A 22,171-nucleotide genomic window follows, 5' to 3' on the forward strand; every position below is an offset into this window, starting at 1 on the left:
AGGCTAACAAGAAGAAAGAAAGAAAGAATTTCCTGCCTGAAGTTTTAAGAGTTTCAGAAAACTCAAGAGCTCTGTAAATCAAAACCACTGGCAAAGTTCCTCTTTCAGAAAAGTAGCTGACCTATCGTTTCATTTATCTGTTACAGGAAAAAGGGGAACTCCTGTCATTTTTATTGCAAAACAATGTTTTTTTCCCATTTTTCATTAAAGGTTATTGACCTAGTTCTTTTTATGTTGAATGAAGTAACATGTAGGTTAATGCCTTCCTCTCCTTCACAATCTGCTTCAAATGAGGAAGCTCATGCTTATTTTAATGAAGTAATTTCAGTTATATTTAGTGACCTTTTACTAAATCTTAAAGCCCTATATCTTTCAATTTAAAGTATTTTAAGTATCCTTCTACCATAAAAGCTAAAGGTTGCACAGAAAATGTCAACTTAGATATTAACTACCTTGTGTCAGTTTCTAAGAGCTTTCTGTTTAGTGATTTGTATTTTATTTTTTCCTTTAAATAAGCAAGCTGAACAAGAAATCTGGAAACACTGACTCTCACATAGCTGCTATGTTAACTACCCAGTTATCTGGGATGGTGGTAAAACTGACAGCTTGGTGGCAATCTCAGGTTATACTCCATTATCTTACCCAGGGTGGTCCAACAGTAAGGTGTGCATTTCTTAAATACCATGCCTCAGTGTGCTGCAATGGCAGGAGGCGAGTATTGATGTTGGGATCCAGCTTTGTGTTACATTTCAGACTGGAATGGGGGATGTCTGATAAGAGGTTACATCTTTCTGTTTTGCAGCCTGTTTCCATTGCTCTACGACTTAGATTCGTCACTGCTTTATTTTAGCTGCTTTCTGCTGCCCTTAAGGGCAGATACACAGACACAGTTCTGTTCCTTGCCTTGTGGGCTTTTTCCTTTCACAGTATCATTTTCTGCACTGTTTCCTCCAGTTGTCTTTCCATGCCTAGTTTCTCCCATCTTCCTCATTCTTTTCCAGTCTCTAGTGTCTCATCATCAGTCTTGAATCTCTCTTGCTGGAGGTGCAATGCAGCCTCTGAATCTTCAGCCTCACCCATGCGGGTCTTTCCGTTGGTAGGAAAGAGATTGCCTCATGTTTTGGATATCTGGAATTAAACATGGGAGATGCTTCCTTATCTCTAAAATAAATTCTGTGCTCTAAACCGTAACAATTCACACTGGGGAGAAAACGTGTGGGAAAGGCCCATACCCTGTAGGGGCTGGGCTGAGATAGACCTAGGAGCACATAGGTGATGTGGGTTTAACTGCCAAGCTTTGGCAAGCCTTAGCAGGCAGTTTCAGGAGTCCTTATATTTGTTAGGTAAAGAAACCAACCTTGTTAGGTAAAACCAACCTGAAGCAACATTTCCTAATTCCAGGGTTGTTTTAGTGACTGGGCTCAAGTTTTTATTTATTTCTGTATCATGGTGGTGGGAATTCTCTTCTTCCTCAGGCATCCTCTGAGAAACTGTTGAAATCTTCCAAAATAGCTAAAATTTTCCAAAAATGCTGCTCTCATTATAGACATCTGGGAAACCTTCAGCGTTCTGACTTGGCAAAGGCACAGCAACGAGAGAGAAGTTGCTGAGGGGAACTTGTTGGGCAGTTTTTAATGTTAGGTTTTGGTGCACATACAGAGGTGTCTCAGTTTTGCCCTTTTGGAGCAGAGTGTTCTGACCTGGAGTGTATGTTGGTGTGGGTGAACAGCTCTTGAACCAGGAATCCAAAACAAATCCATCTAAAGTCTTTGGCTCAGCCTTCAAGGATTAGAAGTGTGCATGCTCTTCATAGCAGAAGTTATGGCCTTAAATATTTGGTTCATTGAGATGTCAGCCTGCAATCAGGTGTGTACACTTGCTCTTTGTAAAAGCAAGGCTTCTGTGAATTTCTGACCATCTGGGCTTTTATTTCACATAAGCAGTATATAGTTCATGTAGTATGCCTTCATGGAAAAATAAGGGGAAAAAAAGCCCCCACAAGCTGCTCAGGAATTCATGTGGAAAATATTAGAAACCAACCATTCTTTCACGGGTGTTTTTCTTTAAGTACAACTGAAAAAAGCAATGCAGAGTAAAAACACATTCTGCTGTGACTGGAGATCAATGTTGCTAAAGATTGTTAGCCAGTTATTAAACAGTTTATAAAAAAATCGAGTGATTTAGTACCTATTACTGATTGTTTTGGACTGCTCTGAAACTAGGCAGTTGTTGATGGCTATTGGCGTCCTTTTTCATGTACTCATAGCTTCCTGTGATTATTTTCTCCAATAAGTTTTTCTCTTTAAACTGCATGCAGGCCTGAAGTGGTAGGAATTGGCTTAGATCAGCTCTGTCTCTTTGTAGAGCTATTGAACCTAATTTGCTGGGGGAGGTAGCCTGTCATGAATAGAGGTGTTTTGCTAGCCTGAATCTGAACGAACAAAGAATATTACTGGACATCTCAATCATAAAGCGCTGCTGTTATTCATTTTTATTATTTTGGTCACTTTGTCATTGTTCTGCCATTCTCAGTCTTGTATGCTTTGTTCTTTTTTGTTTGGGTTAGGGTTTTTTGTTGTTGGTTTGCTTTGTTTTGCCAGGGAGCTCTGTAAAGCTACCATCTCATGAGCATTTTGTTACTCACGCTGCATTCTTGTACTGTACCAGAGTTGGTGACCACGTTCCATCGGTGGAAGAGATGAGTGAAAGCCGCTGGCTGTACTTCAGGTGACACTGTGCTTTCCTTGATACCAAATTAACCTCGTGCTTGGCTTTCTTCATCTTTATAACCCTGAAGTGTGTGTTCTTTTCTCATACTATGGCATGCTTCTACTGCTTCTCCTTTTCTGCAGAATGCCATAGATGTTCCTCATTTCTGAGCCTGTTTTCTTCTGAGCTAGGAGAGTGTGGATTACACATCATGTCTTTAGCCTAAAAAAAATTCCACAAACCACCACATCTTTTAACTCTCTGTATGGGTAATTAATGAAGCAAAGCTAGCATCTCTGGCCTGCGAAGAATTAAAAGCTGAAGAATCGCAGATGCTATCCTGTGAACCTTTATAACATAGATATTCTTAAGCATTCTTTGGAGTTATTTTATACAACTGCTCAGGTTGGAAGGCACTTCACAGAAGATTTAGCTCAGCCTTTTTGGGGGTGTATTTTAAAAGCTGAGGGTTATAACATTGCTTCACAGGAAGTTGCTAGTAAGAGCAGAGACAAACGAGAATCCTAGTCTATTCCAGTTGGTGGTTTTTATAACTGATACATGGATAGAAAGAGAATCAACAAGAAGATAAATCTCTAACTGGGATATATAGGGCATGTGTGTTGTGTGTGTGTGTATATATGTGTGTATATATATATACACATCTACAGACTATTTATGCAAAGAAAACTCTTTGGGATGAGGCAATGGTAAGTTTCCTGTCATGACTGAATATTCCCAGCAAACTACTAAATTTGCCAGACATTTAGTATGCTTGTTTGTACAGGGAATCTGAGAACTATTATCTGTTACAGTCATTCTTGGCTGCTGCCACAGCAATTACATATGCCAGAATGTAATAAAGCCTGGTATTTTGGTAACTTCTCATCTGTGTGTTGCAGGGCATTGGAAAGGTTTTCGAAGTGTCAGAAGAAATAGTTCCACCATTTAAAAATGACATAGTGGAGAACTTGAAGTAGTTCTATCTCCATTTTTTTTTTTTGCCATTCCTTTCCATACATTTAGTTTCCACTTTGCATTCCACATATTCTGCACCTCGTGTGTCAACCGTTTTCTACCACACTGTTTAAATTACTGAATTATACATAGGTTTAGCATTTGAGGGATCAAATCTGAGTAACTGCTTTCCTATATGTGATGCTGGAGTTGTAGCATAAGTTGTAGAATAAGGACCAGAAGGAGGTTAGGAAGTCAGCTAAGAGCAGAAACATAGTGCTTTGGTATTGGGCTCAATGGTAGTCCTTTTGCTGTTACAGAGCTCTCAGTCTGAAAAGTCTTTTATGACTTCAAAACCTAAGCAAACTTACTAGGGAGGAGTGAAGAAGTATGCTAAGATTGGAACAATATTTACTGTAGCATACTCTTGTCTACAGTTTCCAGTACACTTCCCAAGGCAGAAATAAAGATGCCTGAAATTTATACACTACAAACTGTCTGCCCTAAAGTATTAAGGTATCTGTCAAATACTGAATCGATGTCAGTGGGGGAAATAGGTGGGGTTTTCACCAGGTTTGGAATATTATGCATTGTTACAGCTGAAAGACTGCTCATATTCTTCATCTGACATCTTCTTTTTAAGAGTTATTTATTTGAATTGCTACTGTACACCCTAAAGGAATGCACACGCAACTGCTGCAATGGGCTTTCAGAATGGGTGGAGTGGAGATGAAGATGCTGTCTGTAGTAAGAATTTTTTCTAAAATTTGAACCATTTTAATATAGAAAAGCTCCTTTTCCCTCTTCAGCATGACAATAAACCCGAACACCTGGCCTGAGATGTACTGTGACTTTTAATTGACCAGAATGGTCATCCTGTTTCAGTCCTCCCTTAAGCTCCCTTCACCTGCCTAAGGGCAGTTAAAATCCCCCAAACAAATGCAGGACCTTGTAAGTCAAGTAAAAGCTGAGATATTCTGAATTGTTTGGTTTTCTTGTGTACTGTGAAGTGAAAGGGTGTAGGCCGGTGAGTTAAAACTATTTCAGGAATGCAAGCTGTGTTTGTCTTCTGGAAAGAACTTCTTGAACTCTCCATTCATTCGTATCGCCAGCTGTGCAGCTATCATGAACGTGGTTGCTCGCATAGTGCGTTGAACCTCCCCAGTGTGTACCTGGAGTTTGAAGAAACACAAATATTTCTTTTATGTGTATTTATAAAGGAATGCATAATCTTTTGTATATTGCCATACTGAGTGGGTTTCCTGATGTTGCTTATCAGCTTTTGGTATTAGGCTTCACTAGGTAACTAGTTTGTCTGCAGAAGACCCTTCTTATCATGTCTTCATGGCTTAGTGGTAGCCTAACCTGTAACATTTAAGCCCTTGTAACCTTTCAGAGCTCTTTTGTGTGGAGCTTCATTTTGGCATGTGTAACAACCCAGTACCCAATCTCTGTCTCTCCAGTGTTCCCTTAAAATGATAAAGCTTTTAGCTGTGAGGCTGGTCAGTGCCAATGAATTCCCAGGCCAAATGTGCCTAAGAGTTAAGATAACTCTGTATGTGAAAAAAAGGAAGTGATGATGAAAGAAAAGAAACCCAGGTTAAAATCAAGGCAAGAAGACTGTTTTATATGAGGCTGCTACAGGCTGTCTTAGAGTGGCTTTCTGGATTTTCCCTGAACTACTTTAAGTCATGTGCAGCCTTGGATTGGCTGTTGAGTCCATAAAGGATGACTTAAAACCTTAGTTCTGTGCCTATGTTCTGTTACTCTAATAGAAAGTGGTGCCCTCGAAGTTATTTGAAGGTGTTCCCTTTTAGTTTAATCCATTCCATCTTCTGTGCCTGAAGGTAAATAGTGTCTGAATTACTGCTTGCCTTATGCAGATGCATGTCCCTGGGACACATAAATTAGCTGGTCTTACCAGCAAGGTTCTTTTGGTTTCTGGTGATCCTCAGGGATGTTGCGTAAACACTGTGGCTAGAAATAGCTGACACAAAGTCTAAGTAACAGAGAGATTACACTCAGCCAGCTCAGTCCCTTCCAAGAGAGGGGAAATGAAGAAGCTGGCCATTTCAGATAATATGTTTTTCTAATTGCCTATATTTTCCTACACTTATTATGCAACATGGTAGTACTGAAACACAACACACTTGAGAATGACAGTCTTACCCAACGTTTGAGTTGGAGGTCTAGGTTCTACAAAACAGCACAGAAATTGAGGCATAAGCAGGATTTAAAACTAGACAGTAATAATCTTAAAGAATAGCCCAAAACAGAACAGAACAACCTGAGCATAATTACAAGGATTAAATACCCATTTTGGATAGAAGCGCTATGTGAAAGGATGTAATAAGGTGCTCACTAACTATACAAAAGCAAGTAGATGGCTTCTTATGAATATATTGTATCATCATGCACCATTTCATTACACAGATCCTCTGTCACTCAGCTAGGAGTCTGGACTAGACAAACCTCTTGTTAATCCACTGTGGCTGTGTTATGGTAGGTGAATGAAACTTGCAGCAAATTAGGATTGTGAGTCTTTATAAAGTATTTTTGTTGTTTCATACAGTGCATTAAAACTGTGTAACTCTGTGTGTGTGTGTGTGTGTGTGTGTGTGTGTGTGTGTGTGTGTGGCTTCTTTTAATCGTATATTTGAGCTATTGTCAGGCCTATCTGGCAGCTAAGTAATTTGCTGTGTCAAGTATTTAGGGTGGGCTCTTTCATAGTCTCTAGTTTCTTACTGCTGGACATGAGGAGTTCTTTCCACTGAAGAGGCTGTGATCCAAAGTTCATCTTTTTTAAGTCAGAAACAGTATTTGCCACCATCCTAAAGGAATTGGCAACAAAGGTAAGCTGTTGAAGTTGATGCCAAGATGGAGTTAAAGCTGTTATCTACAGGTAGCTGCTGCTTGAGTGAAAAAGCATCTTGTGTACAGCTATGTAACTGCAGGGGAATAATGGACATCTCTTCTTCAGACTGTTCTTATAACCTCTCTGAATGCAGCTTTGCTGGGTGCTTAAAGCGCTTTTAAAATGCGTTCTCCCAAACCTATAGCATTTCCAACTCTCAGTAACACCACTTGCTTTGTTTTCCTAATGTTTCTGTAGGGTTGGGGTTGACCCAGATCAGGATCCTCCACCTACTAATGACAGCTTTCAAGTCTTACAAGGAGTAAGTAGTTTCATAACTTCTCTATTAGGCTGATCTTACTGTATATCTAAGATGATAAAGAACTGCAGAAGCTATGTGCATGGATAGAATCTTTCTCTCCTAGCTGGCAAGTCAGTAATGCATTTTACTTTATACTATTCAGGTGATGCCCATTGAAAAATATTCTGTGGTTTTGGGTGTAATGCTACAGTGTTCAGATTTTTGTGTATATGTCTATGTATAAGGCATCCAAAACCTTCCAGAATCTGCTAATACAGTCTATTTAACAATGTGCTTTCCTCTTCCCCAGCCACCCAAGATGCTTGCTTTTAATATGCTACAGCATAAACAGTTCTTCCCAAGACTGATGCAGACGTAATCCTCTTGGCTTCTGCCCAATAACTGATACCAGACTTTGGCCCTTGGACTTGCTTAGAATCAAAGATTAGGTTTGCTAATCCAGTCTCAGCTCCTGCATACTGTACCACAAGATGGCTGGATCTTACCTGTACTACCTACTGCCTGTATGAGGCAAAAGGAACACTGGAAAGTTGTCATTTATATTCAGCAAACTGTTCCTGTGAATCTTTAGTGCAGCTTTCTATGCATCAGTAACAACCCAGTAACATTTCCCTGCAATACTCTATTGGCAAACAAGACTATCAAGAGATTGTTGTTCATAGCAGAAATTTCAGTTTTCCTTGTCTAGAAACTGCGTGAATTCACAGGAAGAGTGAAAGGTTTGGAAAAAAAAAAATCCAACCCCAAAGAACACAACAACCACCCAACATTTCCTCTGTCCAGATGTTTGGTTTACATGCTCCCAGAGTAGTTTGACACTAATTGTTCTGCAGCACAACTGGTTGCTTATACAGGAACCTGCTAGAGGAAGTTGGATGACAGCAAAGATAGATTACTTTGGACACAGAGGATGCTTAGGGTACAAGCGTGTGAACTGGACTATGTAAACCTCAGGCTGTATGATGCTGGTGTTAAGGCTGTTCACAGATACATGGATGGAATATTTGCTGTATCTGGGATCAGCTTTCTTATTAGTTGTTTCTCTTGCCTTGCCCTATTTCTTATTTGGTCACAGGTTGCACAGATAAGAACTAGTTGCTCAGGAAACATCTCTTTCATTGCAGAAACTGCATTGGGTATCTCTGTGTTCTTTGTAGAAGCCTGTATCCAACACACAAAATAGATCCTGACATAGTGGGTTTGGATACTAAAAAGGGTGACTTTGGTTTTATATCTGTCTGAAAGCAATCAGAAGGCCAGGCCTCAAAACACCTTTTATGGTGAAGACCACAGTTACTGCATAAATTCAAGGTTAGGAAGTGGTATTGTGGTAAGATGGCTTTGGACAGTTCAGACTGAGCTTGTCAGTATTTGAGGAATTGCTTTACAGGAAACAGAACATGGGTATTCTGTTCTATTCAGTGTCTGGATGGAAATATCGTGTTACTTTTTTCCCATGTAAACATAAAGCGCTTACCCATTTGTTTCCTTCTTTAGCTGTGCTTTGCATTCCTAATGGAGTCCATTAGTCAGTTCCCTTTGGATTCCTCTTTCTTTCACCAAGCCAAGATTAGCAGCATGTCACAGTTAAAGAAAATATATCATTTGGGATGTGGAGGGAGTGAAATGTACTAAAGTTTAACTCTTGGAGGATTGTGGATTTTTTGCAGATCAAAAGTACCCAGGGCAATCCTGTCTTGTTTTCAGTATCTTGGCAGAAGACTCATGCAAGGCATTCTCACTTCATCTGTTTTCCTGTGTTTAACTTGGCCAAAAAAAAAGGGGAAAAAAAAACCCCAAACCCAGAACAAAAAACCACAAACAAACAAAGCCCAACCCCTCCCCCCCCCAAAAAAAAACCCCCAACATACAAAAAGAAAACAATAACAAAAGTAAAACCAAATGCAGCTGCAGACCAGCTGGTGCAACGACTTGCAGCGCATCAAATAAAGGAGTTATATTTAACATTGTTGGCCCTTCTGAGGTTGAACTAGCACTTAGGAAATTTTCATGATCTTCAACACTTGTGATTTTATATGGATTCCCTGTGAAGCATGTTTCTCAAGTGTGATGCATTTCATCACATTAGAGTTTCAGGTATGGTAAATTCCCTTGTTCTTCCAAGGAAGTAATAGGTTTAAGGGAAGAACATCAAATAGACTCCGAGTTAAGGAAGCCAGCCAAGCAATGGATAGGGATCAGTCTGGATTATTCCAGTTCATTTATCTGGGGAGGCAGATAGGGATGAGACATCAGTGAGGCTTATTTGTCAGTCTTGGATTTATTCCTATATCCATTACTGCATTAACTGTGCAATAAGCTTTTAGACTCAAGGGAACTTGGTGGTGTAGGGCTCGCTAAGATAACTGGAGGGCAATGAAGAGTGCTGTCTGCAGTCCAAGTACAGTATTGAAGTAATTTGGCCTTTTTGGACAATAATGTGAATGATTGGAACGTGTGATTTGGTTGTTTTGTTTGGGTTTTTTTTTCCTACCTGAAATAATTGAATGTGTTTTTTTATCTTATTTATAGGAAGGCCCAGATTCTGAAAGAAGGAACAGGACAAAGCAGGAAAGTGCTTGGCTCTTCAGGCTATGGTATAGCTTTGACCATAAGTATCCTTTGAAAACACAGCTTACCTTCAAGGCATGAAATGCTCACTTTTTTCTTTTCCACATACCCTTATGTAGCCTTAAGCACTTGAGACAGGCAAGCTGATGAAAGATCAAGTGTTTGACAAGTTCAAGGTACAGAACTGAAGCTTGAACTCACTGACTCAGAAGTTGGACCTTTCTCTAATGTATGTATGTATGGTCATACTTGCTGGAGGACAGAAGCCAGTCAGTTCTAGGACCTGATGTTCCATCCTGAACAGTAACACAACCAATCAGCTATTTCAGATCCTCTGATTCATTGCATTAATCTGTTTTCATCTTCACTGATGCTCCTAGCACTAACTAGTTTTCCAGTTCACTGTACATGTCTAAGCCCCAATTCATTGCTCTGAAGGGCTGTCTGTTTTTGCAATGGGGAAACTCATTGCTGATACAGGAAGTTCTGAAACTAAAAATCTGCATACGATCCAGCTTATTCCCTTTAGTATATTTGGAACTTCCTATGGGTGTTAAAGCAGAGTGTCCTTGTGTGTGTATATAGTATTGTAAACCTTTCTGAAGCTGGTAAATGCTTTCTGATGCTTCTGAACAATTTTTGTGTAGCTGTCCTGTCTTCCCTGCTTGTGGGTTTTATTAATCTATTTACCATATTCTTAATCAGTACATCATATAGGTGCCCCTCCTTAACAGCTTACACTCAGTAGAAAATAGCACAGATAATCTTGTGGTCATGGCAGGTCACTTATACCCAGAACTACAAAGAAGTTCACGTTATTGATTCCAAGTAATTTCTGGGGCAGTTAAATATACGTAAATACCTGTGACAGAGCCTTAATCTTGTTGCAGCTTGCATCCAAGAAGTCTTTTCACTGTGGTCTTGGCCATTGCTTGATAAGAGATTGCTGGCCTGTTGGAGGACAGTAGTTTCCTTCCATGCCTTGTGAATCAAGATTTCCCACTCAGGGAAACCCAGGTATAGTGTTGAAAGCATTTGGATCCTAATAGCGGTTGCCAGTTCAGGATAAAATGTGTTTGTGACTGATGCGTTCAGATGCAGTAGTATTGGACCAAAGCCCAGAAGAGAGTGTATGTGCTAGCTTAAATATCCATAAATGTTCGTAATTCCAGGTTAACCCTTTGAGTTGAGTGGTGGTGTCAAAGTGTATTGAGGTCAATTTTTGTTGACACTGTCAAACAGGAAGTCAAAAAGAAGAGCTCTGTGGTAAAATCACGGAAGGATCTGGCTCTGAGTGACTGCTTCTTTTTTGTCTTTTTAAGAAGGAAGCAGAGCTATGCTCTTCCCCTGCCTTTACAAAAGGGATGTGCCCAATGAATAAAAGGAGTAGTTGGCAATGCTGACTTCCCTCAGCTGACACGAGCACAGCTGCAGCAAGGGGAGGGGGAAGTACAAGGTGAAAATTACAGCTTACTTAGCTGTTTCATGGAAACTCAAAAGGTGCTGATAGTGCATTTGCTTTTCAGTGGTGACTAGCACTCTTTAGGCAAGGTTTCTGTGAAGTTTGTGCCAAGGAAACTGACATCCAGAGGCAGAACTGTCTTACTGTATCTTAGAGGTAAAAGCTTGCTCCTGTGAAAAGAGGCATTTGGATAAGGATCAGCTGGGTGGGCTTAAATTGTGTGGAAGGGATGATCTTTAGAATTGCCACCTCTATACCCACAGGTAAAATATTTTTTGCTGATGCATTCCCTTGGTTTGTGGGTAGAAAAGCAGATTGCCTCACAATTCACTCTCTGCAAGGGAACTTAACATGAAAAAGATGCAAGTAAGTTGCACTTGGCAGTGCACTCCCAACACTGGCTATTGCTTGCAGAGCTCTGTCCAGATGGATAACTGGGAACTTCATTCCTGTGGAACACAGAGTTCATTTATTGTCATGGGCTATTCCGGGTATTCACCCACAATTATTAAACAGGAAGAAAACTGCAACTTTGATGAAGTACCAGATGTCTTCTACTGGTTTGTTTTATTATGACCAAGTTGCTGCATGCCAGTCTGCCGCGAGGCGAGGTGGAGGCTGGTAGGTTAGTGTAAGGGCAAAAAGCTTATTTCTTTCCAGGACTGGGTGTAGCCACACTGTTACTGGAGGAGGAAAGGAGGAAACATAACCCTGCAGCAGCATAATCATGCTGTTATATGCTCAAGTAAACATGCTATGCTAGGCTCTGCTAAAAGGGAGGGATATATCTCTGTAAAAAGAGCTGCCTTTTAAACTCCTTTCCCCTAAGCACCTTCATCTGTGAGAGGATCAGGGAAACTGTCATATTCACAAGTGGACTTGATTCTTAGAACTCCAAGCCCAGAGAGAAAGAAATTGCCTGCAATATATATTTACATTTAAAATAATCAGAACAACTGAAAAAATAATAAAGAAACCCCACACCAACCCAAACCCCTGTGGTCCTGATTTCAAACAACATTTGGAAGTATTAGCACTTTCCTCCTGAGCTCTGTTCTTGTGCCAGTCAAGACCAGCAGGGACACCTTTTTTGACTCCAGAGCATTTTCCCAGGCAGATTGTCCATCTGGAGTACTAGTGTGAACACATGAGGATTTACCTGGAGGCAGAAGTGTGAAAAGAGCTGTAAAGACACCTTCCTTTCCCACCCCGCTGCCCCCTCAATGTAATCTAGGTAGCATTGCTGCTTTTCTTCTACCCTGTGTTATGTGATTCTTTCCATGGAGTTTTCCCTCTGCGTGGTATGAATATGTGCACCACAGAGATATCTTTGAGCCTTACCAGAATAAGATTTCTGGTTGCATCTCTGTGGTTTGCTGACCAGCTAGTAGCTCAAGTGGCTGTGTCACTTTGAAAACGTTGGATGGACAGTATTTCTTTATTTCCCAGTGTTGCACCACACGTGTATCACCTTGTTACCTCTAGCTCACCTCAACACCATGCTCCCATCTTCACAGCAGAAATACCTTTGGACCTATTAGCACTAAAGCACTTGTACCTCTGCTTGCTCCTTTTGGCTCCAGAGATCCCAGAAGCTGAACCATTGCAACTGCTTGAAACTTGTAAGAAGGGAGTTGGGTCGTTTTCCTTTCAGGGAGTGTACCAGTAAGGAAACTGCCCTTAAAAGTATCAAAAGAAAATGTTTCTTGAGGGGAGATGTTTTTCATTTATTTGTGTACAAATGCAGTTTCTTTTCAATGGGTGTTTTACATGCAATTGTTGAACTGCACATAGATCAAAGGCAGAACCACACTGATGTACAATTGTCTTTTAATTTTCAATAGTGGTTTTCAAGCACTGATGTGTCTTCCTTAACTACTTCAGTTATTTAAAGCCAATTCTCACTCACAGTGGCCCTCCATTAACCACAACTCTACCCAGCTGGTGTGGTCTGGTTGCCCGCTGTCTGACGAGTCCCCAGGTTTATGATGTAAGTAGAACAGCTCAATACTTCTGGGTTTTGGTTTTTTGTTTATCTAACTTCAGGAAAGCATTTTTTTATTACTACTGTTTTAGGCAAAAGGTTGGTGAGAGAGACACACTACAAGAAAGTACTGGTTTGTCCTAGGCAGATAAGGTTTAAGATACTCTACCTTGAGGCAACAGCTTCCATTAGTAGGAATAAGAGATGATCTTTATTGTTCAAATACTACCTTAAAAAAAAACCCAAAAGACATTAAAGTATATTGGAAAATCACAAGCCTAGTCAATAAACCAGTTCTGTGAATCACTGCAAAATATTCAGTCCCTTCTCAACACTTCTGGATAAGATTCTTTTCCTGTTATTAGTGAGGTTGCATTGAGGTCTCCTTCAGAGAAGACAGGCCCATGTACCCATGCCAGAAAAAAATCTGGTGGAGCTTCCTTTCATTGTTTCCACTGTGAAATTTGAAACTGTGTTTCAGAAACCTTTCATCAGTTACTTATCTCAGTGTAGCAGGTCACTATACTGTCTTTACAACCATGTCTTGTAATAATTGATGCTTCTTTCTCCTATTACTCTTGCAGGATCCTGATACATGCCATTCTTATCTTTACAGGGCTTCTGAAATGTACAACTATGTATAAGCTGCCTATAAATAAAATCATTGCACTATGTGGGATCACTCAAATTTACGGGTTCTTTGGAATGGTAACATCTCCACCATGTTCAAGTAGTCTTGGACCAGTTTTCTATTCACCTTTTCCTAGAGAGTTATGAATTCCAATTCCAACTTTGAAATACTACCCCTGCTCATCTTTCTGGTGTCATTAGCATCTTGCTTTCACCTGACAGTAAAATTTCAAAGAAGTGTGAAATACCTGCTGCCTATTTGGAGCTATCGGTAATGCAAGAAATTGGCTTTGTTCCCATCTTTGCAGCGCCACTAAAGATCTTACAACAGATCTAGGTTGGAATGCATCCATCAGACCAATTAGCCTACTTGTCTGTTGCCCATGTGTCTATCTCTGATCTTGTAAGATTAGTTATCTAGTAACCAGAATAAACATGCATGCTTTGGCTTCATTTTCTTTAACATTTGGACTTTTTTTTTCCCCATCTTTACTTCTGATTCTTAGCTACTACTGTATGTGTAAGCTTATTCTTTAATTGGATTTGTTCTGACACACACAAATGCATACACAGTTGGGATGCTAACTGCATCATTAAAAATGCTTATAGGGCTGCATACTTTGTATAAGGTGTATGAATGACGTGGAACTTTGCACTGTCTTCTTGTTCCTATTTCATTGCATTGCTGAATTTGTCTTAGGGAAGAATATAATTCTGAGATTTTTATTTCTAGTTTCTTCTCAAGGCTTACAGACTTTGTAGTTGCTTTATCGTTACTCTGAATGGCAGGATTTGCTGTAGCACTTGGCTATACCATTTTATTACTGGCTAAAAAGCTGTGGAATCTTTCTGCCTTCCCATTAGGTGCAGGTAAAGCAACTGAGAGTGCCATATCTTTGAGGGGACAAAAGCTGCTTGGCATAGTTGTGCTTTTGTGAAGTGTTTCCAAGAAAATTCAATGGTACATCTGAGAGAATTGAAGACTTGGAATTAAACAATCAAACAAGTCTGTAAATACTCAAGAGAACTTAAAATATCTGGAAAATGTGTTTCAAAAAGAAGTAATAAATTCTAGATCTCATTCAGGTGCATGTCTGAGCAGTTATGACATCTACGTAGAGAAGAATGCATGCACGTATGTGGCTATAATGACTGTATATTTGTGTATTGTTTTCAACATTTGTTCCCTCTTTGGCTTTGTTACAGCCTTACTTAGAATTCATTTTCACTTCTGTGACAGGGAGTACATCTTTTTAATAAGATGCCAAAGGGCGGGTTATCTTATTACATAGTCCATCCACAACCTATTCCTAAGTAAGAGATCATGTCCTCTAAGCCTGAATTTGCATGGCATACATGTAAGTTTGAGTCAGCATGCAGGGGGTGAGGTACAGTGGATTTGTTTCCAAAGCTGCAGTTACTATTCCTTGCTGATGTTTTCCTACTGCTTTAAGACTGTGTCGTTAGGCTCACTGTCAGATGCTTCCCATCCAAACAGAATCCAAGTTGGAATTTAAAAGCATGAAAAGCTGCTGTAGTTAGTATTTCAAATTGTAATTTTCAAAAATTCACTCCTATATCTCTCTCCTGGTGCTATGTTCAGTGTATGTCCCTGCCCATGACAGAGGGTGGAACTAGGTGATGATCCAAACCGCCTAGGTCCTTTCCAAACCAAACCACTCTATAGTTCTCTGTCCATATGGCAGGATTTTCCAATTCATCCCAAAATGATGTAGGTTACTTTTTTCTGTCCTATGTGACATGTCCTTTAAAACTTTAGTAATTCTATTTCATCAACTATTTATCCCATTTGGAAGAACCATCTGTGTTTTCATCTCCTCTTCCTGATGATTAAGAATTGCTGGGGGTTATTTTGTTTGTCAGGGGTGTACTTTTTTTTTGTCCTATGCACTCTCCCACCCATTCTTTAAGTCTATTTCTTGCACCATACAAAGTGTGACAGTTTGGTAGGAAAGTAGAGGGAATTCAATTATTTTTCTAAATGTGCAAACCCAGTAAAGGAACTTCATTTGCACTTTATGTAAGTCTTGGAAGAGGCAATTCTCAAAACTGGTAAGAAAACACTTCACCTGTGCCTCCCCCCTTCCCTTTCTTGGTAGCTCTAGCTTCACAGCAAAAATTTGTTTGGTTTCCTTGATGAATTTGAAGTCAGCTGAAAAATAGAGAAACTCTAAACAGAGAGATTGAAGTTGTAACGTACTTTGCATGCCTGCTACATGACACTTTTGTTTTGGAAGCAGAAGACAAGTAACTTCTGACACAAGTTTTGTCATCCACGTCGCCTGTGTTGTATTCAGCACCGGCAGTGTACGTGATGATTACCAGCACTTTGTATGTGTGGTGTACTTGGCAATGCAAAAAGAAGGGCATGCATTGGGAGGCAATAAAGACTGGCTTTGTAAGCAGTAACTCTAAGCTTTAGCTGTTTGGATGTCTCCAGCATGCTTTCTTAAGAGCATGGGCAGATTTTACCACAAGTGGGACAGAGTTCTCTGAGGGCCCTCAGGGTTATGGTCACCACATCAAAGCAAAATTCAGTCTTTTGTATGGTTTTGGATTTAGCTACCCAGCCGTTCTAGTTTGTTAGTTTTAAGTAGTGAAATTCAGACCTATGTTTTTTGAGTGAATTGAAGCTGTTCCTATAGAACTGTAGGGATTGCAGAGGCCAGTTTAGGGTTATTCTTGGAAGAATTTCAAGTCTCTAGGGATCTACTTGGATACATTTCCTGCCTTTCTTGAATTGTTCATGCTGCATGAAGCACAGTAGGTTTATTCACCCATCTTCCTTGCTTGCAAACATAGCAAATCTATATGCTACATGGGATTGTTCATGGATGTTCTCTGGGGAAACACATGAAATAAATTGCCTGCTACTTGCAGTGCTTTTCAGGAATTAAATAATAAGTGGAATCTGATTCGTAGAAGGCAAGTTTGTTCCGTACACTGAAAGAAAACTCAGTGTTTTCTCTGGAAATGATCATGTTTACATACATGTAAGCACAGCCTGGGACAAACCAGCAAAGACTGAGTTAGGACTTGCCATATAGTATAAAGCCTGTGGCCCACTCAGTACTAGGCTTTTCAGTCTTTTGGAGAAGCTCAAGTGTAGTGTCTGTTCTTACCAGCTGCTTATCTGACAGGTAGCTGTAAGGATTCCCTGTTAAATAGTATTGAGGAGACAGAAGATGCTTTGGGACCTTGTTGCAGATGCTACACATGTGGCCCTGGTATTGCAATACCTCCTGGTATGCCATTAGCCCTGCCTTCTCCTCCTTGGTGCTTCTTCGAGGGCAAACACCATGAAAGGCAACTTGTGATAGAGCTGCCAAGTTTCTCTGACTTCTTAAAACATAACCAGTCAGCTGTCACAAACCGTTCTAACTAATCTTTCTGCTTTTCATCTTTAGTCGTCTCTTCTTCAAAACCAGAATGTACAGGGACACCAGATTTCTTAAACAGCTGATACTGTGTACCTTTTCTAATCATCCTGGTCTTGTGCCTCAGACTTAGACTTTTTTTTCAGTGGAAACCTTGTAAAGGTTGATTCTGCCAACTGGAGTTGAACTCTTAAATTTCTGCCTGCCTTTCTTAAAACAGTGACAGTAGTTCACTGTTTTCTTTGCAATCAAAGAAACCAAGCGTCCAGAACTGTTTGCTCTTTGAGAACTGTATTCTCTATCACAGTAACCCTGTCTCTAATAAGTGAGATAAATTTGGATGCCACAAAGGTTCTGAGGAATTAGCATTCATTTTAAGTAGGGCTTGTCTTGTACCTGACACTGAACTGCACTATTTCTGTCATTGGTTTTGGTAATCTCTTGACACTTCTTCCAGTCCTCATTAGTTAAACAGTCTGCATCATCCAGAGGATTCTGCTGCCTTATTTTGGCCAATTATCATTCTGAAATAATGACAGGAAGCTTTCCTAGGTAGCTTTATTGAACCAGGTACTACATTTTTCATTGTGGATGGGTTAATTAGCATTTTTAATCTCAAATGCCTCCTGTTCTGCAGTGCAGGTAGGGCTTTCTGGTCAGGCTGATCACAGGCTTCCTACCTCGTGTAGCCTGTGTCCTCCTTCCTTTGCCAAAGTGGAAGTAGATGATGTATTTTGAGAACATAACCTGATCGGTGTCCGGCCTACCAAGGAGAATAGCAATGCACACTTAATTTCATTCTTGCTAAGCAGTATGGAGCTGTTCACATGAGGAAATAATTGTTTTCAGATACAGGAAAGCAAATTCATAGCTGATAGAATTTTCTTAAAATATGAGGAAGCCCCATTTTTCTCACTAATTCAGCTGGTTTGTCTTTCACCAAGACCATGTTAAACAAGAGTGAAACATGGTACAGGTGCTTGCTGTTGCAGAGAAGTTACTACTCCAGCAGTTTCTGGTCTCTGATCATGATTTCATCCTGTCTATGTCAAAATAGATTCACAGGGTTTTGTGAGCCACTTTAACTGATTTTGAAAAGAAAACATGAGAACTAGTTACAAAACTATGAAGCAAGCACTTTTTTTATATCAGTCTTTCTACTTGTATGGCTGAAGAACTAGGTCAAATAATTCTCTATTTAGTACCAGGTAAGATGAAGGAGATAGTTTTAAATTTGTCCAGGAAAACTTGAATATAAAGAATTTGGGCTTAATGAGTTCTTACCAGTTCACACAAGTCTTTTGCTAATTAGCCAAATTCATTAGAAACAGATGCAACTCTATCTGCAGTGACTTAATTATATGTAGTCTCCAGTCTTTTTCCTGTACTGCCTTCTAAATTGTCAGGCAAAACCAGAGTATATTGCTCATCTTTCCTGTACTTCTGGTAAACTTCCAGTGCTATTAAATCCCCTGTTACCTGTTTGATAATCTAGTTCTTGGATTCAGCTCCCCCTCATCTCTCCACAACAGCAGTAGTTATATAGGGAGCAGTAAGCTGATTTGCAAACACCAGGATCAAAGCTATTTTTAACATTTCTCAAAGTGGATCTTTACAGCTCACTGCCGCTTCTGTGTTAACACATAGGTGAGCCCTTCTGTTCAGTTACCTTCTTAACAAACACTAGATGTGCGCTGTGCAAAGGTTTTCCTTTATTTTTTTCTTTTTCCTCCAGAATCAAGAACAGCTTAGAGAAGAGGATTCTGATTTTATTCTGAATGATGGTGACCTTACTGTGACATATGGTGATACAACAATAACTGCAAACGGTTCTTCTGGCCCCCACACAGCTACCACTAGCCTTGATGACAGGAGAACAAAAAGCAGTTCAGAGGAAGCACTGGAACGTGATGTGGGAGCAGCAGATCATGAAGTTACAAGCAGGGGTACCCGGCTAGTATTTCCTCTGGAAGACAATGCATGATTACTGACTCAGTAAAAATAACTCTTGCTCTGTGGACGGATTAAGGAAGACTGCAGGCCACTATGTCACTCGAGGTGGGGATGTTTATTTAAACATGTCAACATGCGTAAGTGGTTCTACTAGGGTTTGAAGATGTCACCTATTTTTTACTCAAGATGCTGACAGTGGGATTTTCTAAATGTCTGAAAAAGGACGAATGAGAAAACCGGTCATTCTCTTTTCAACCACATATTGAATCTGTGTAAAATAAGCATGCTGCAATTGTCTTATTCAGCTGCAGCAGCTCTCTCTGAAGAGAGGTACATGAAAACATTGTCACAGAACTGAGCTTGTCTTGGCTTAGCTTGAGAATGTGGAAGAAGATATATAAGCCTGGTAATTAAGCAGTGAAAAAAGATGTGTGAGTATCTGAGTGTGGAGAGATCCACTGTTAACTTCTCTCACTGAGGAAACTATCGAGTAAGACAGGACAGTATACATTAGGACTACAAGTGCATGAATGCCAGACTGTGTGGGGAATCTGTTACTGCAAGCTGTACTTAATGCATTTCAGGGAAAAGAAGATTTCTTCACTGGCCAGGTGTTTAAATAGGAAGGCAACAAGAGCTACTTGTCCCTTTAGCTTTAGGCGACTTGACTATTACTATTAGCTGAACTTCTAGTGCCTCAAAAGAAAAACATCCAGCTTCATGTGGTCTAAGTGTACCTGAACTGGCACAAGCCTGGAGCCAGGCTTTCTTGAGTAGAAGTAATGAGGTAATACCTTCTCTCCCTTAAAGCTCTTCAAATCAGGTGAAAATAGTTGGAAACATATCTTGGGCTGGGGAAAACAGCAAATGAAGGGGGCGGGGGGAATGAGAAAGACAGTATTGAACTTGCATGGAACCATGAGGTTTCATATTGCTCAGAAGAATCCATGGACTCTGCTTACAGTTCTTGTGTGTGATAAACAGCAAGCATCTAATTAAATGGACAAGCAAATACCACTGGCTTTACCATTTGTGACTATCCTAAAAGAAAGATGTTTACTCTTGTTCTCTTTTGCAGAGTAGATGTGAAACTTCTGTGGGGCATTGCACAACACCACATAAGCTATGAAAGTGATGAACTGTACTATCTTAAATGTGAAAAGGGAAAAATCTTTGACTAGTATTTAGCCCACTTACACGTAGGCTAGCTTTAACTTATTGCTAAATGCTTTTTAATTTCCAAATGAGGAGATATCATTATCTTTGCCAGTAGCTGAAAATTCATGCTTTGAAGAGCAGTTCAGCTGTTTAAAGCATGCTAAAATGTGATTTCATTCTCGTGTGTCAAAAGGTTTATTTTTTTAAAGAGTTCTGTTGCCCACTAACATGATGTAATATCAGTTTGTCTAAAAAGTGTGGTTTTCTTGCTGCCATTTCAGTTGTTCCTCCCAAAACTGTGTGTGAGTAAATACCCGCTGTTTTTACTTACCTATTAAACTAACGGGCTAACTTCGGTACGAGAACTTACTGCTGCAGAGAAACCTTGCAGTCATATTGTCTAGTCTGCTTTCTTTCAGCTGTGTTCTCTGAGTGATCTACCTCCTTGTCTGTCCTTCCAAGGCAAATCTGTAAAGGGCATTGATCTGTAGTGACTGTCTGATATGATTAAGAGAGACAAGGAAACCAGAAGTCTTTGTGGAAAAACTGGAAGACCAATACAGTCATCTATGTTCTTAAATGATGAAGAGTAACAAACCCTGATTGAAGACCTCCAATCGGAACAACTCCTTTTCTGTTCTCCTCTGCTTTCAAGGAAGACAAAGCAGATAGCAAAGATCCATGCTATTTATACTGTTTATATGGCTTGTTTTCTCTTTTTTTTTATTTTAAGTGCTCTGGCAGTAGAAAAGGTAATTTCCTACTAAATTACAGAAACCATTACATTTATTTTGGACAACACTTTGGGACCCATGCTGTCAGTGTGGAGTGAAGACTTGAGATTTCTACAACAATTAGTGTTATTAGCTGTCATATGAACCAAATTTTGGGGTGAGATAGTGAAACATACTCGAAATAAATGGGTTTAATACAGTGAGGCAGATCTTTACATGCAGCTTGAAGCTGAAGCTTTCCAAATCACTTCAGCTGGAAAGAGAATCTTATGCAGAGAGAGATCTGTTCTTTGGAGGAAAGATCAGGTACTGCTTCTGGAAGTACAAGCTATGTTTCTTAGCTTGCTCAGGAAGATGGAATCTCTTGAAAGCATCAATAAACCATCCCACTGCAGGTGCTTCTCTGTCTGTGTTTTTAATTTTCACAGGAAAAATACACAATTGAATGAAGTTCACCAGTAAGCCCAAAACATGGTTGTGAAAGAACAGCCAAAATGCAGATGATTAGTGAGACGTGAGGAATATCATAGTCTTAACTTCACATTCAAAAATTACTTAAAATGCTTATCTAACACAGTAAGGAGAGGCCCATATCAATAAGCTTCATTTTGATTCCTATATTGCAAGAATTCATTTTGATTCCTATATTGCAATAATTTTATTCCTTTATTTTTACCTATTTTCATCTTAAGTCTTTCCAAAATTGTATTTCACTGTTGACAAAATGTAAGCTAAAACATGTAGCCTCTTTTTACACCAGTCCCTGTACCAAATTCTCAAGGGACTCCTTTACTGGAAAAGTGGGGGGAAAAAGAAAACCAACAAAAAAAACCCTCCTTGTCCTGAAATACTGCATATTTCACCAACTCTCTAACAGATCCCTTTTTCTTGTGTGTATGCTCTTGAAAGAATAGTTTAATACTTTCAGTTCCTTTTCCAGAGGGACCTCGACACACTTGTGAGGTGGGCTGATGCCAACCTCATGAAGTTTAACCATGCCAAGTGCAAAGTCCTACACCTGTGTCAGAGCAATCCCAGGCACAGCTACAGGCTGAGCAGAGAAGAGATTCAGAGCAGCCCTGCAGAGAAGGACTTGGGGGTGTTGGCTGATGAGAAAATGAACATGAGCCAGCTTCAGTGTGTGCTCGCAGCCCAGAAAGCCAACCATATCCTGGGCTGCATCAAAAGGAGCGTGACCAGCAGGTCCAAGGAGGTGATGCTGCCCCTCTACTCTGCTCTTGTGAGACCTCACTTGGAGTATTGTGTGCAGTTCTGGTGTCCTCAACATAAAAAGGACATGGAACTGTTGGAACAAGTCCAGAGGAGGGCCACGAGGATGAGCAGGGGACTGGAGCACCTCCTGTATGAAGATAGGCTGAGAAAGTTGGGGCTGTTCAGCCTGGAGAAGGCTGCGTGGAAACCTCATAGCAGCCTTCCAG

General features: G+C 40.1%; 1 protein-coding gene across 1 annotated transcript in view; it reads left to right on the forward strand.

Moving 5' to 3' along the window:
• The window catches only part of SLC9A7 (solute carrier family 9 member A7), a 72,137-nt gene extending 51,011 nt beyond the window's left edge, over positions 1-21,126 (forward strand). Inside the window, exons 13-17 of the mRNA XM_061377792.1 lie at positions 2,668-2,727; positions 6,779-6,842; positions 9,375-9,457; positions 12,760-12,865; positions 18,623-21,126. Of these exons, the coding sequence (XP_061233776.1) occupies positions 2,668-2,727; positions 6,779-6,842; positions 9,375-9,457; positions 12,760-12,865; positions 18,623-18,871 (562 nt within the window). The 3' untranslated portion in view covers positions 18,872-21,126. The remainder of the gene's footprint in view (positions 1-2,667; positions 2,728-6,778; positions 6,843-9,374; positions 9,458-12,759; positions 12,866-18,622) is intronic.
• Positions 21,127-22,171: the final 1,045 nt, after the last annotated feature.

Source organism: Neopsephotus bourkii, unplaced genomic scaffold, assembly GCF_033783945.1.
Source record: "Neopsephotus bourkii isolate Nb327-2 ecotype Australia unplaced genomic scaffold, CSIRO-AGI_Nbou_v1 NB_1760, whole genome shotgun sequence".
In the NCBI taxonomy this organism is placed as follows: domain Eukaryota; kingdom Metazoa; phylum Chordata; class Aves; order Psittaciformes; family Psittacidae; genus Neopsephotus; species Neopsephotus bourkii.